Source organism: Pogona vitticeps, chromosome 4 (genome assembly GCF_051106095.1).
Source record: "Pogona vitticeps strain Pit_001003342236 chromosome 4, PviZW2.1, whole genome shotgun sequence".
In the NCBI taxonomy this organism is placed as follows: Eukaryota; Metazoa; Chordata; class Lepidosauria; order Squamata; family Agamidae; genus Pogona; species Pogona vitticeps.
In genome coordinates this window covers 93,875,948-93,890,805 of record NC_135786.1, presented here as the reverse complement: position 1 = coordinate 93,890,805, position 14,858 = coordinate 93,875,948, and the positions used below count along the sequence as shown (strand labels likewise).

The window sequence follows — 14,858 nt, the reverse complement described above, 5'->3', positions numbered from 1 at the left end:
TACACCATGAGATCATCATTAACAGCATGCTTAGTGAACATAGCTTTTGATAAATAGGCATGCAAATACATTGTGCAGTTTGTTACGTGTGTAAAAGTTAATATCTGACCACCTGTATCTACAGATACTGAACTCTGACTTCAGTGATTAGCAAATCTAGTCACTGGGCATGACTGTTGGTGGTTTGGTAGCAACTCTTGCCTTACCAAAGCCAATGGTATTAAAGTGAGGGATATAAGGGTCAAGGGAGGAAATAATTTTGATGATCTCCACTCAGTTTACAGTCCCTGAGGTAGGAAGAGAGAAACATCCTGCATTCATTTGAAACAAATCAGTTTTTAACCACTTAGTATAAATTAGAAAGTTGCACTTCATGATTGATGAGTGACAGGAATGACTTTTGCCTGCTGCGCGGCTATGGTTCAGAAACTCTGAAGAGACTGATCACAAGAAATGCTATCCATCATTTCCCTCAAGCCTTCCCCTTCCTGTTGAGCTTCAAACCTCTGCATGAAGGGTTGTTGTTATTTTTATTATTTACTTCCTTGACAAGATGACCTTTAGTGTACATGGACTGGCCTCCTGTGGAGACCAGGCTACATACCCTCTAGGGTTTATGGACCTTGGAAGGTCACATGTATTTGGCAGCAAGATGCTTAACTTTATAACAACAGTCTTCCTGTAGAACTGTAACATGTGAAACAATATTAAGAGTTGTGTAAAACATTAGAATGAATGTATTGTAGCTAGAATAATTATAATCAGATATATTAAAAAAAAAGAGAAAAAAATTAGAAAGGAAAATACAGCCAAGGTTCAGTGTCTTAAAGCACTGAGAACAAACAGAATAACACACCCCACTGTGAAGAATTTGCATGGCACTTTGCGGGCCAAATTGCTCGGATCTAATCTGACTTGGATGCTGTAGTTAAATGGGTCCTGCGAATGCAACAATGGCCTTTACTTGTCCTGTGTTAATGGATATGTTTCAGTTTTTTTTAGCCTGAGAACGCCGACAGGATCCTTGGCGAGGTGAAGGATACTACACGTCTCTTGGCTCTTGGCTGTTTGTGGCTTATAAAAGTGCCAGAAAGAGACTGACCCAGTGGGTAGGAGGAGTCGTGAATACCTCCTTACAGCAGGGTAGGATCCCAGTATGCTTAAAGGAGGCAGTAGTAAGATTATTGCTGAAAAACCTTCCCTTGAATCCCATGGTACTGGATAACTACCAGCCAGTTTCTAATGTTCCATTCCTGGGCAAGGAATCGGAGCATGTGGTAGATTCACAGTTGCAGAGATTCCTGGATGATACAGATTACAATGGACCCTCTACTTACAGAATTAATCCGTATTGGAATGGTGGCTGCAGGTCGAAAAGTCTGTAGGTCGAGTTTCTATTGATCTACAATGCATTGAAAACCAATTAATCCCGTAACCGGCCATTTTTGTTCCATTTTTGTTCCATTTTGCTTTTTTTCTGGTCTGTAGGTCGATTCTCTGGCTGCAAGTCGAACCTAAATTTTGTGGCTAGAGAAGTCTGTAACTCGAAAAGTCTGTAAGTCAAGCTGTCTGTAAGTCGAGGGTCCACTGTATCTAGAGCCATTTCAGTCTGGCTTCAGGCCTGGTTATGGGACAGATTTAACCATCAGCTGGTCTTACAATGCTTGCTGTGTGTGTTTTGCTTCAAAGGGACAGGGTTAGATCCTTCACTCTTGGTTAGAAGGAAGGAAATCTCATGGAGTTTCAAAATTCCTTGCTGAGGTGTTGCTTTGTATTGGGTCAAATTTTTATATCTCTACCGACCAATTGTTTAGGATAGAGAAATTTGGCTACTGGTCATCACTTCTTGGGCAAAGCCTCAGCTCCTGTCCATTTTAGTGACTTAGATCCTCACGTTGTCATAAAAAATTGTCCTCCTTGTCTGTTATCCTATGAGAGTCTCTAAGGTTTGGTTTTAGTGAGAATTTTGTACATTTGCAAGAAAAAAAATTCACACAAATTGCACAAAGCTGCAATGGCCACTGGGTTTAGGACACTTCTAAAAAGCAGAAGAATTGATTGTATATTTTTGACCAATCAGCCCTTCTTTCTGTGCTTGTTGTGTATAGGCTTAGCTTCATAAAAGGAAAAGGCGGGAGTTTTCATGCAAATAAATGGTTTGCAAAATGCAGAAAACTGAATGTAAAAAAACTGCTTTTTGTTTCATTCTTACACTGCAGATGAGAAATGTCATGGGGGTTAGCAAGTATGTGACACCCTGTCTAAATGAGAATGAGAAAATTACAAGTAATTTTTTACATCCTTAGTATGACTACTATCATGGACTCAGTCTGCATGTAAAACCAGTGGTACAGCTTCTCTTATGGCTTTTGGAGGGATCAAATGTTTAGATGTGCAATCCGATTTGATGTATAGATGTAGGTCTTTGTGGTGTTCGCCCTCGTGCCCCTTACCTGACCCTCCAAACACAGAGCACAAGAAGGCAAATTACTACTCCTTTTCACCTGCTGCCGCCAGTTGATCACTAAATCAACATTAATCATGGAAGGATGAAGATGCAGGTCCAAACTTCATTGTCTTTTAAATAAAACAATTTTATTGATTACAGATCTTTGAATATTAATCATAGGTAACTTCTATTATCATCAATCTCAACCTTCAATTTGTCATTACAGTTCTTATTCACGTTTCACTCTAATCACACCTCAGATCTCCCAAATACCACACTCTATCTCCTTCTCCACTCTCTCATTCTGACTCTGACTGACCACTTCCACTCTCTGACTCCGCCTCTTTATTACATTTCTCTCAGCTCTGCCTCTCAGCAACATTAACCTGAAACATGAATATTCATAACTACTTAACATAATAAGGGTGAACGCTACAGTCTCCCTAAGTTCAAAATACAACTGCACCAGTGTGTACCTTCTGGAAAATCATGGCAATATTTTTTCCTGGACCACTGAGGATAAAGGAGTCCATACTTTGACAACCTATGAAAAACACATTCTCTCCATGCTCCTATTTAAAAATGTTGGGAAGGTATGTTTGAAGCTTTCTCCCTTGCCTGTTCATTTGCAGTGTGCAGAGAGGTTCCCGTTCCTGACACATATATGGAGGTACTCAAACATGCAAATTGACCTGCATGCTGTAGTGGTACAGCTCAGGAAAAATGTTGAACCTATAGAGTTCAAATGCTTATTCCTAGAAAATAGTATACTTTTCAAGCCCCTCTTTTTATTCACAATACACATTCATGTCTTTATTCAGCCACTATATCAATGTCTCAATAAAATATTCCTTGCTCAATCCAGGCCACATCAGTATTTTCAAAGCCTGAATTAAAATATATATAAAAGCCTACAAATTCCAGGTGGTTGACTGAGATGTTTTCATTTGTGCAAGATGGTATTTATATTACAGAAAAAATCAACAAAATGCTATTATGTACAGGCTATTGTGTTGCCTTGGGGGGGGGGAAAGGGGAGGAATAGGACCTTTATAAGAAGCAGAACAACATTAAAGGAGCCTTTTATACTTTAAATATTCAGAACTTTTATATTCAAAATTTCTTCTGGTGCTGTCAAGCTAGAGTGCCTGAAGGCAAGGTAAGATCAAGTTAGGTTCTCAAAGGTAGAATTAAATTTTATCAGGGCATTTGTCATAATATGCAGGTTGCTTAAAATGCAAATAAAAAGTGTAGCAATTCAAAGGCTAAAGAATTTTTAGGTAGAGTACAACATCCAAGGCACTGTTTTAATGGAAGTTTCCTTTCATTTACATTTCTATCATTTTAATGAAAACATGGAAAAAACAAGCAATAACGGATATGTCTTAAACTTTCATTTTTACTTGAATTTCCTTTCTTTTACACTGTCTCTCATGGAATAAAACCGAGAAAGAGAGAGAGAGAGAAAGAAAATAGGAAAGGAAAGCATAATAAAGAGGCCATTACCTCAGCCATTTTTGAAAGTTCAGTCCAATCATCTTTACTATAGCTGCACATGATGCTGGCAATGACAATCTGGAAAAAAACATAAGTATGGATTTATTGTGGGTTATCAAGCTGCAAAACCCGAGTGTGTCCCCAGAAGAAGGGAATGGTAAACCACTTCTGAGTACTCTCTACCTAGAAAACCCCAGAAAGGTTTGCCATAACTCAGAACTGACTTTACATCATCATCATCGTTGTTGTTGTTGTTGTTGTTGTCGTCATCGTCGTCGTCATCTGCCATTAAGTCATACCTGACTTATAGAGATCCTAAATGGGTTTCCAAGGCTTGTGAGACATTTAAGGAGTGGTTTTCCCACTGACCTCCCCCCCCCCCGTGAATTGCAATGATTGAAAACAAGGATTCATAATCTGGTTTCCTAATTCATCCAACCCTCCATCCACTCTACCACATTGGCTCCCAAAATGAGGCTTGGGTTTATATCAAATTGTATGTCTTAATAACTGCTTCTGCATATATTACTAGGTATCTGTTATTATTATTATTATTTTCAAACCCTGATTTTCCCCAAACTCCTAATGATCTTGGTTTATATATATATGAGGATCATTAGGAGTTGGGGGAAAATCAGGATTTATATATATAAAATCTCACTGCTGCAGAGGACATCTCTGTAGAGAGTCTTGGCATGACAAGACACAGCCTTTAAATGAACAACAACAGGATTTTGGCCAATAAATCTAGATTTTTAAGGTACTTTTATTAGACATTCAGCAGCACTTATAACTGGAAGGGAGCAGGAGAGAATTCATGAGAAAACAGGAAGCTGCTTTACGACAAGTCAGGATAGGTTAATCTCAACCAGCATTGTCACCTCGGACTAGCAAGAGCCCTCCAGGATTTCAGGCAAGATTCATTTCTAATTTTACCTAGATTCTTCCCCAACCTACCAAAAGATCCCTGGTATCCTGGCAAATTCTCATCGAAGCCCTAACCAGGCCTGACCCTGTTTAGCTTCCAAAATCAAATGTGACTACTGCATTCAGGCATATTCAGGCAATTATGGCTCTTCAAATTAAGAGATTACAAACCAGTATGAAGGAGGAGGATTTGGTTGAAACAAGTCTTTCCTTACACCTTTTTTTTTTTTTTAAGTACAGCCCTATTACTTCTATTTCCAGCTAGGAAGAGTGTCTACAGTTTACAACGGTTTCCCTGGGAGACCCACAGGAAACCCATAAACATAGGAAGTAACTGCATCTCTTCTCTTTAAGTATTAAATTGGTATTGCCAGAGAAACAACATCATTGACAGTCCCTTGAGTTGTGAATGGGTGACAGTGCTCGTCTTGAATAGACTTGAACTCCATCCAAAAATATACCAGACTAACAGCTACCCTCTTGCACGGCAAGCTCTTTTGGCGCCACTGTTTGCAACCCACGTGTCACTGCCCATCTCTCTCTCTCTCTCTCTCTCTCTCTCTCTCTCTCTCTCTCTCTCTCTCTCTGTAGGTCTTTAAACAGAGATAGCCTGATTTAGGGATGAGCTATACTGCTGTTTGAGATGCAAATGGGGGAACATTGATCTCAGAAACTACCTGTCACTATCTGTCAGAGGAAGTGTTTTGTTAAATGTACATATTATCTAATAAAAATATTTTATTATACAGTGGCTGGACTCCAGTTTGTCAGGGCTCAATGTAAAGTGACACTATTGTAAATGTGCTGGGTGTTCCACCTCAGTAACAAGGATTGTTCAAGACAAATGTGCACTTCTCCCATTGGAGCACAGGTACTTCATGGACAGCACACCACCTTGATGGACTTGTAGCTACTGCAGGTGTAATGTCGAGTTACACACGCACAGCTATGCAACTGGATTTCAGCCAGCATGACGTGTAATATGCCATTAAGTTGCATCCAACTTATGGTTACCTGAAAAGGGGTTTTGAGGGAAGTGAGATACTTATGAAATTATATGAGCAGTGCTACATCCCCTCATTGAGTCTCCATGGCGGAGCACGGATTCGAACCCAGGTCTTGTAGGTCCTAGTCCATCACTCTGTCCATTACCCCAAACTGTGTACCCATGCAGTATTATATTTGCAGAAAAATTTTGCTAAGCACAAAAGCAACCAGCAGTGTTCATATGAATAACTTAAACAGCCACATGCAAATTCACTATTTTGTACCGCAGGGATAATTCATAGTGGCATATTGTGCAAAATCATGGAATAGATTAGAAGTGAATTACAAATCAGGTATAATTCAAAAAAACTAATGGGAGTGTTGATATTCTTCCCCTTCAATATCTCATTCTTGCTGCTTATGAACTATGGTCCCCAATGAACAGTTGTATGGTTCTGTAAACATGCAGAATGCACACAAACATTAACTGAGATGAACATTTCATGCATTTGACAAAGCGAGATGCAGTCCCAAATGAGCCACAATAAACAAATTCATCTTTAAAGTTCTGTAGGGCAAGTCTTTCGCCACAGCATCTCAATATTTGTCTCACACTGAATGTGGCAAAGTAAATAATGGCTCCTTCACCTGCTGTAATTTATTTGCTGTAAGACGTTGCGATTCCACAAAATTATATTATTGTTCATTATCTGACGTATATGTATATGTACTGTACGTACACAAGAGAGAAGTTGGTTTGTGTTCATTTCAGAATTGTTTCAAAGACTTGATTTAAACCTTTCTTATGTGTTTTATGATGTTTGACAGTCCTGTTCTACAGCCTTTGTTCTACATTAGGAAAGGCAAGGAGAAGGAGGGAAATGTTAATTGGATAACTGACATACGTACAATTAAGAACATGGCCTAATTTTCAAATGACTTGATTCTCAGTGTACCAATTTGTTTTTCCTTTAAAAAAATAGACTCAGAACTGTTCATGCTGCTTAAGGGAGAATGATTGCAAAACCATGTTTAGTCAGGCTAGTTCAGCTAATAATACAAGATTTTAATGAAAGTAGGGTAGCTTAGAAAGGACATGGTGGCGCTGCAGGTTAAACCACAGAAGCCTCTGTGCTGCAAAGTTGGAAGACCAGCAGTCGTAAGATCGAATCCATGTGACGGAGTGAGCTCCCTGTAACGGCCTCCTTCTACCTCACCAAGGAAGGTCGCTACGTCACTCCACTGTTACTCTTCTGGTAGTCTGCCACCATCCATCCCCTGCAATAAGTATCCTCAGGCCGGAATGGATTTCAAACAAAATAACTAAAGTTTATTGATTGGTACATTAAGATTGGTATAACAAATAAATCAGGTAATCACATAAAGAAAGGCTCTAGCTCACACAGACTCATATCCCCACACAATCTGATCACTATCTCATCTCAACACTCACAGATCCTGATCTCCCCCTCACGCACATTCACACCCCTATATATCCCAGCTCCTCCCCCTGATGTCCCGCCTTCCGACCACCATTGGATGTTAACACTCCAGCCTAAACCTTGAAGGACAGGTGACATCATAGCTGTTTGTAACACTCCCGTCGCTTTGTCCCAGCTCCTGCCAGCCTAGCAATTCAAAAGCATATAAAAATGTGGGTAGATAAATAGGTACCGCCACGGTGGGAAGGTGACAGTGTTCCGTGTCTAACCACGCTGGCCACGTGACCACGGAAATTATCTATGGACAAACACTGGCTCTATGGCTTGGAAACAGGGATGAGCATCGCCCCCTACAGTCAGACACGACTAGACAAATTGTCAAGGGGAACCTTTACCTTTACCTGGGGTAGCTTAAGTAGATAACAGGTGAGCGATCTGTAATTATTGGTCTGATACACATTTTCAAGCTCTTTCCTCTGCCACTGTAGCCAACTGTCACTTTCAATAATATGAAAGCAACGTTCCCTCTCCCATTACTCTAGCTCTACCTCTGAAATCCTTTCAGCCATCTTCATCTTCCACAAGGTATTCATGAAAAACAAGCACTTCTAATTCCACTTTTTCTTCACTTGGTGTGTGTTTTTGTTTTGATGATCAAGTCCATCGCCCTGGAGGAGAAGTGACCATTTCTGTCAAATAATATGTGGAAGTCTCTGACTTATTTCAAGCCCTTTGGTTTCAAAGTATGGGCCAGTTCACTTACAATGTGGAAACACCAATTGCATATACAGGGTGCAGGCATTTCACTGCATTGTCGTAAGTGTTCCTGATACTATAGAGGGTCTGGTGTTGTGAGTAATCTCTCCACATTATATCTATATTGCTAATTCCTAAGTTTTTCACTGGTTTTAGAAAAAAATAATGAGGATTAAAGAAGGACTAGTGCATAATAGTGGTTTGGGGCGACACTTTCTCATTCCACATGGATTCCTTATGACTTTGGGTATATGGAAACTCAAAGGAGAGGGGATAGGTCATCTATCATAATAATTATAATGTGCCATCAAGTGAATTCTAACTTATGACAGCCCTTTAAACATCTTTCCAAGTCTAGAGTATTCAGAAGTGGTCTATCATTATCACCTTTTGGATTGCTCTGCAACTACGAGGTTTGTTCAAGGGCTGATTCTTCTCCCACAAGACATGGTGAAGAACTGAACTGCTCTCCTCTGGCTCCACAGCTCGCTGCTTCAGCTACCATAGCCAAATTCTGAATAAATTGCCTTTACAAAAGTAAAATTCTTTTTTAGCCTAGAAAGCAAACCACACTATGACCAGGATGGCACATCTAAGGGCTTTTTGCTCCATAAATCCAATTAAGTCAGTGGAGCTATTCAAGTACATAACAGCAATTAAACTGTCCTGGAGATATGAGGTATTTTGTTGCTTGAAGCAAAGCCTTGATAGTGTCCCTTTCAGGTTTACCAAACAGATAAGCAGAATGGGGCCCACAACAATGTAACAAAATTTGCCCCAAGAGGAGGAAGGTATAAAGGGTTGTTTTGCTTGATATTTATTTATTGATTGATTGATTGCTGAGTAAGGTCAGTCACGACACCTCCTGAAGCCACAAGTCTGCAGTTTGGGTATAGTTTTGGATCCAGCCATGAGCCCGGGCACCCAGGTTTTGGTGGAGGTGTGAGTGTGTTTACACACCATTAAAAGTAGTATGCCAGCTGTTCCCACTCCTGCTGGTATCTAAGCTGGCGAAGGTGAGACATGCCTTTGTTGCCTCCTAGATTATTATATTACACTCTACATGGGGCTGCCTTGTAGAGTTTTCAGGATCGTTTTCTGGTCCAGAGGGTTGTGGTCAGGAAGTGGCCTGGTTAAAGAGAACTCAAGATTTCACTAGCTACCTATCCGTTTCTGAGCACAGTTCAAAAAGCTGGTTATGACTTGAAAAGCCCTATATGACCTGAGTCCACACTATCTGAAAGTAGATATACAAGCCTACCTAGTCTATGAGATCTTCCTGGAAGACCCTTCTCTCAGTCCCACCCCTCTTCTTCATAGGCAGATTTGGTGGATGCTGAAGAGAAGGGCTACCTGAAGGCTTCTCCCAGATTCTGGAACTCTCTTCCTTTAGTTTTTCTCACTGTAGGAAAGTAATTTTTATTCTGGCATGCTTTTAGCAATTGTCAAGTTGTTGAAAAAGGGCCTTCAGTTATGGTATTATGCCTTGTTGTTGTTTTTTTGAACTGGATGTGTTATTCAACTGCTTGTAATTAAACAGCATTTTAATGTTATTGACTTTAAAATGATATCTGCACCTACACCTACATTTTTATTTGTATCCATTTTAATGTTGTTGTAAGCTGACTTGGGTCCCACTTCTGGGAGAAAACTGAAATTTTATTGGGCTTGCTTGCAATCCTGTAAAATGGAATGTGTTGAATCTGCTCAGTGCCATTTCTTGCTTCAATATAAGTAGAATGGCAGCACGTGGCATAGTTTTACAGTTTATATTTTATTTCTGCAAATGTACAAATATCAATCTTGCATGCATGGAATCTTTCCCCGAAAGCAACTCCTTCCTTTCAAATCTTGCCATATTGCAGCAAGATATTTATCTTTTAAAATTATTTTTAGCACATCAGATCAAGATTGATATGTGTAGTTGCTCAAAATTAATTCCCTTTCCCAATAATAAATGTATAATTACACTGCATTACAACCATATCTCAACAAGAGATAACTTCACACTTTCTGTAGTGTCACAGTAGCCCTTCCAGCCAAAATCCTATTGCATTTTTCGGCATACACAATAGCAGTGCTTTTCCTTATGACATGACCAGTTGCACAATTACTTGTACAATCTGAGGAAGACTGGGAGTGCAGTTCTTATGAAACCGCTTGGGGCTACAGTATATGATTCTGGCTTAGGTTACATTTATAATGCTTTTGTGCCTTTTCCAACCTGCAGAGAAACTTTCTCCACCCAGCCTCAATCATTGTGTGAGAATATGGGGATGTCTGGTAACAAATCACACAGGCACACACACATAATTACAATTCAAGACAAAATGGCTTCTCCAAGGCCTCAGACCCCCCCCCCAGACCAAATCATGGTCAGAGTGCCAAACAATGCATGTGGTGTGGGCACAGCCCCACACGTCTTTGTATGGGAGACAGAGGAATTGAGTGCTCTGTGCCAGAGAGCTCCCCTTCCTGATGCTGCCCATACAGAGAAGTCAGGATCCCAGCCAAAGCATCTTTGATAAGACAGAAATGATTTATGGGTCATTTTGTTGAAAAATTGGTGGTGATGAGTGAATATGAGAAAAATAAAATGAAGACGTCAGTACAGGAAAAAAAACACACAACAACAACCGGCCTCTGTTGAAAGAGTATGTTAGATATGCAGAACACATTACTAGTAGCATCTGCCGACTTCTTTTTCTGTCCATGTATGAAAAGCTAACCTTTCTTGGTTTCTGGTTTTAGTAACCACTGTAAACATTTTCTTGATTAAAGAGAATCGATCACTGCTGTGTACTGCATTTTATTCAACCTTGAAAAACCACACAAGAGAAACAAAATGCCAATTAGAAAACACTATACTTTTATAATGCTGCATTTTCCCCTGTTTTAAAGGCCTTCCAGAGTCAGAGAACAGATGGAAGGTAATTTCAGAAGTATTTAGCAAGAATGGTGAAGTTTCTTTCAAAAGCAGTTGGCTCGCAGCTTCCAGTGTCAAACAGAACAATCATACTTAATTAGGACTGGATGAAGATGGCTCCTCTGAAATTTGCTGTCTTGTTTGCCGTGGTCAATTGGGAGGGGCATTTCTCTAATTGTATGTGTGGGGTATTCGGAGGTCTTTGGCAAGGAGAACTTATGTTGGCAGCAGGAGAAAAGGTAGCCGTGCAATGTTGATGCTGCCTGTGGTGACAGCAATAGAAGCTCTTTTTAGGAGGACTTGACAGCTCCACTGCCATCATAGTATATGAGCAGAGCAAATCAGGCACTGGTAAGCTGTATCTTAGAAGGATTTAAGCATTATTACACATTCAAAGGGAAAAAAGACAGCAAACGAAGGGGCCATAATGCAAAGGCACAGTAGTCTTAGGACGTCTTTCTCGGGCACTGTGTAAAAAAACAAATACAATGCAAACATTTCTTAAGAATCAATATAGCAATAAAATCAATGCATATCCCCCCCCCCCCCGTATCTAGCTTATTGTCTCTAGCTTACATACAATTGTAGGGCTTTTGTGGGCATTGTCCCCACTTCTTAGCCCGAGGCCGTTCCAGCGTCATGGTCAAATGAGAAAGAGGAACTTACTGGCTAGCAGTCAAAAGGGTGAGAGTGAATCACCAACATCATGGGTGACATCGTCAAATTACTTCTCTTCTGATAACCCTTTCCTGGCATGTTGCCAGCCTGTACCATGAGAGACAGGTCCTTTTTGTTTAAAGTGGAGCACAACTGCACAAACAGCTCCACTTCCATGAAAAACAAGGATCACATCCTTTCAGCTACCACTGCCCCTGTGTAGCCCCACCATGCTGCTCAACAGAAGTCCTAAACCAGGCTTGTCCAACCCGCGGCCCGGGGGCCACATGCGGCCCAGGTCGGCTCCTAACACGGCCCAGTGAGGGTCCTGCACCTCCCACAATGCTGTGCTAGCGTTCCAGTTCTGCTACCCAGCCTCTCTCCTGGCGAAGAGGAAAGTGTGTGAGTGGGTAAGCGAGGAAGCAAAAAAGAGATGGAAAGACGCAGCGAGGGGGAGAGGGAGAAGCTGCCCGCCCACCCATGGAGTGTGTATGTGTCGGGTGGGAAAAAGCCAGCCTCAAACTCTGGAGCCTTAGCGCCAAATTCGCCCCACAGCTCACCAGCCAGCTCAGTGCCTGGGGGGGAAAGAGGGTAGCCGAGCCGCTCAACGCCATTGCTGCCCGGAGTGAGGAAGGAAGTCAGCCCAGCGGTGCATCTGTCCAGTTGCCAGGCTTTGGGTTTTCCGGCCGAGCGGGGAGAAAGGCAGCTCGCTGCAGATCGAGTACAGAGGGGAGACCGACGTAACCGTGATTACCGCCTTCAGCAGGGCTGGATTTGGCTAGCGAAAGGCTGAGTGTAAGTAGAAACTTCAGAGTTTCTACTTGGGAAGCCAGCAGCATGGAGAGACATGGCAGCAGGAGGCAGGAGCCCGGTGGGGGAGGGCATTTGAATTTCCCGGGCTCTGTCTCCAGCCACGGGGTCGCTCCGTGCTGCTAGCTTTCCAGCCAGGCTGGAACCAAATATGGATCCATTGGTGGCTAAGAAACAATGTCAAACATTTCACTAACTTCATTTCCAAGTAAATTTAATATGTTAACTATGTTTTCTATGGTTTTTTGGATGATCAGGTATCGTTACTGTTATTTTATTTTATGTGCGGCCGAAACCAAATTTTCATCTTCTAATGTCACCCAGGGAAGGTGAAAGGTTAGACACCCCTGTCCTAAACATTCAGGGATCACTGTAGCAGCCAACAGCAGAACCCCCAGCTTCATTCCTGCCACAAGGCCCATGAACAGCCTCAGAGGCCTGGTGTACCAGAGTCTTTGGGAAAGCAGCAGTGTATTTTCTTCCTCCTCTCTCACTTCCTGAGATCCAAGCTATATTGCTAGCAGGATAATGTGATATTGCATTGTGAAATCTGTACCATTCAAATCAAATCATATTATATTATACGTAAAGGTAAAGGTTCCCCTTGACATTCAGTCCAGTCGTGTCTGACTCTAGGGCACGGTGCTCATCCCAGTTTTCAAGCCATAGAGTCAGCGTTTGTCCATAGATAGTTTCCTTGGTCACAGGGCCAGTGCGACTAGACATGGAACACCGTTACCTTCCCACCGAGGTGGTACCTATTTATCTACTTGCATATACATGCTTTCTAACTGCTAGGTTGGCAGGAGCTGGGACAAGCGATGGGAGCTCACTCCGTCGCGTGGATTCGATCTTACGACTGCATGTCTTCTGACCTTGCAGCACAGAGGCTTCTGCGGTTTAACCTGCAGTGCCACCACGTCCCAATATTATATTATACCAAAGGGGGAAATTGAAGGGGCACAGGGATGAGCAATGGCAAAAAACAAGAAGTGAATTTTGATATAGTAAAAAGTTACGAATAAAATCTGAAGATATTAATGAGTTTCTTTTAAAAGTGCAAGAAAGAAAACGTGCAGGGCGCAATGCTTCATACCTCCTCACTGAGAAAACATGTCTTCTGATGTTTATAAAAATAATATTCATTTTTAAAAAATTAACTATGTCTATATGATGAAAACAATACAGTACTTTCTCCTGGAAATAAAATATTTCAAGGAGCCTATTTCATTTCAGCTTTAAAGGTTCTGGTGAAGTGAGTGATGCAGGGTGGGGTGGGGTGGGGTGTTCATGATAGCAATTCTTTCCAGCTATTATCCATTTGGGATATTCATACAATTTTAAACTATTATTTTTCCTTTGTAAGAAGCTTCTTTGGGAACCAGTACCCTAAGTGCTTTTACCCAAAGGCTTCCCATGAAATTAATACAGAAAAAGTTATCAGCAAGGGCAAAAGAACAGTTTCATACTTTTCCCATCCGAGAAATACATTTTTCTGTATATCGAATAGAACAGAAACCCTCATTTCAAAGATTTCTTCCTAGAATGAGGATAACACTTAGACAATGCTCTCTTTTAATTTCTCCCCAGGGCATGTTCTCTAGACACCACCTACCAAGCAAACCTGCCCCATATGAGACACATCTCAAACTTTAAGCAGAAGAGTAACATTTAATAGGCTGTTAAACCCAATGCTCCAGCTAGAATAGAGGCATTGAATCCACTCCTGAATGGTGAGTTAACTCTTATATAAATGCCACTGATTCAAATGGGTCTCTTCTAGTTGAGATTATCAGTTGAATTCAGGCTACTGAATACAAGCCTAATTGCATGATTGTTGTTCCCTGTTCATTTCAAACCTAAAAATTAAACACACCCTTAGAATATTTTACAACAGAGATGTAAATAAGACAACAAAAGATTTTTTCCCCTTGCTTCAAGATAAGGTGTTGTGTGTTTTTTTTGGTCCCAGCAAGATTTTGCACATTTTTTGAGACGTATTAATTAATTTATTTTTTTACACATTCTGGTAAATATGCAGGTAAAACTTACACCTCCAATAAGATTTCCTTTTTTCCCCTCAGAGTTTATTAAGATCAGTAGCATTGTATGTGTATGCTTTGTGCATGGTGTGTTCTCAGCTACACACTTCTACACAGTGACATTTTGTGTGAGATGCAGGAAACACAATATGAAAAAAGGGGCTAGCTGTGTTTGCAGGGCTTGGAGAATCATTGGCGAACATTTTGCCAACTGTGAATTTATTTTCTTCTTGCTATCCTTACTCTAGAGATTAGACCTTATGCATTTATAGCATATTCAAAAAAAAAAAAAAAGGCTCCTGTGCAGTGTCATGGGAAGAAAAAGGAAATCCCATAACACTTCACTGAAGTGGCTATGAAGACCA

General features: G+C 41.0%; 1 protein-coding gene across 2 annotated transcripts in view; it reads right to left on the bottom strand.

The window, feature by feature from the left end:
• Window positions 1-14,858, bottom strand: part of DPYD (dihydropyrimidine dehydrogenase) — a 623,728-nt gene that overhangs the window by 178,857 nt on the left and 430,013 nt on the right. For both annotated transcript variants that reach the window (XM_020801233.3, XM_072997958.2), the window contains exon 15: window positions 3,956-4,024. In XM_020801233.3, the coding sequence (XP_020656892.3) occupies window positions 3,956-4,024 (69 nt within the window). The remainder of the gene's footprint in view (window positions 1-3,955; window positions 4,025-14,858) is intronic.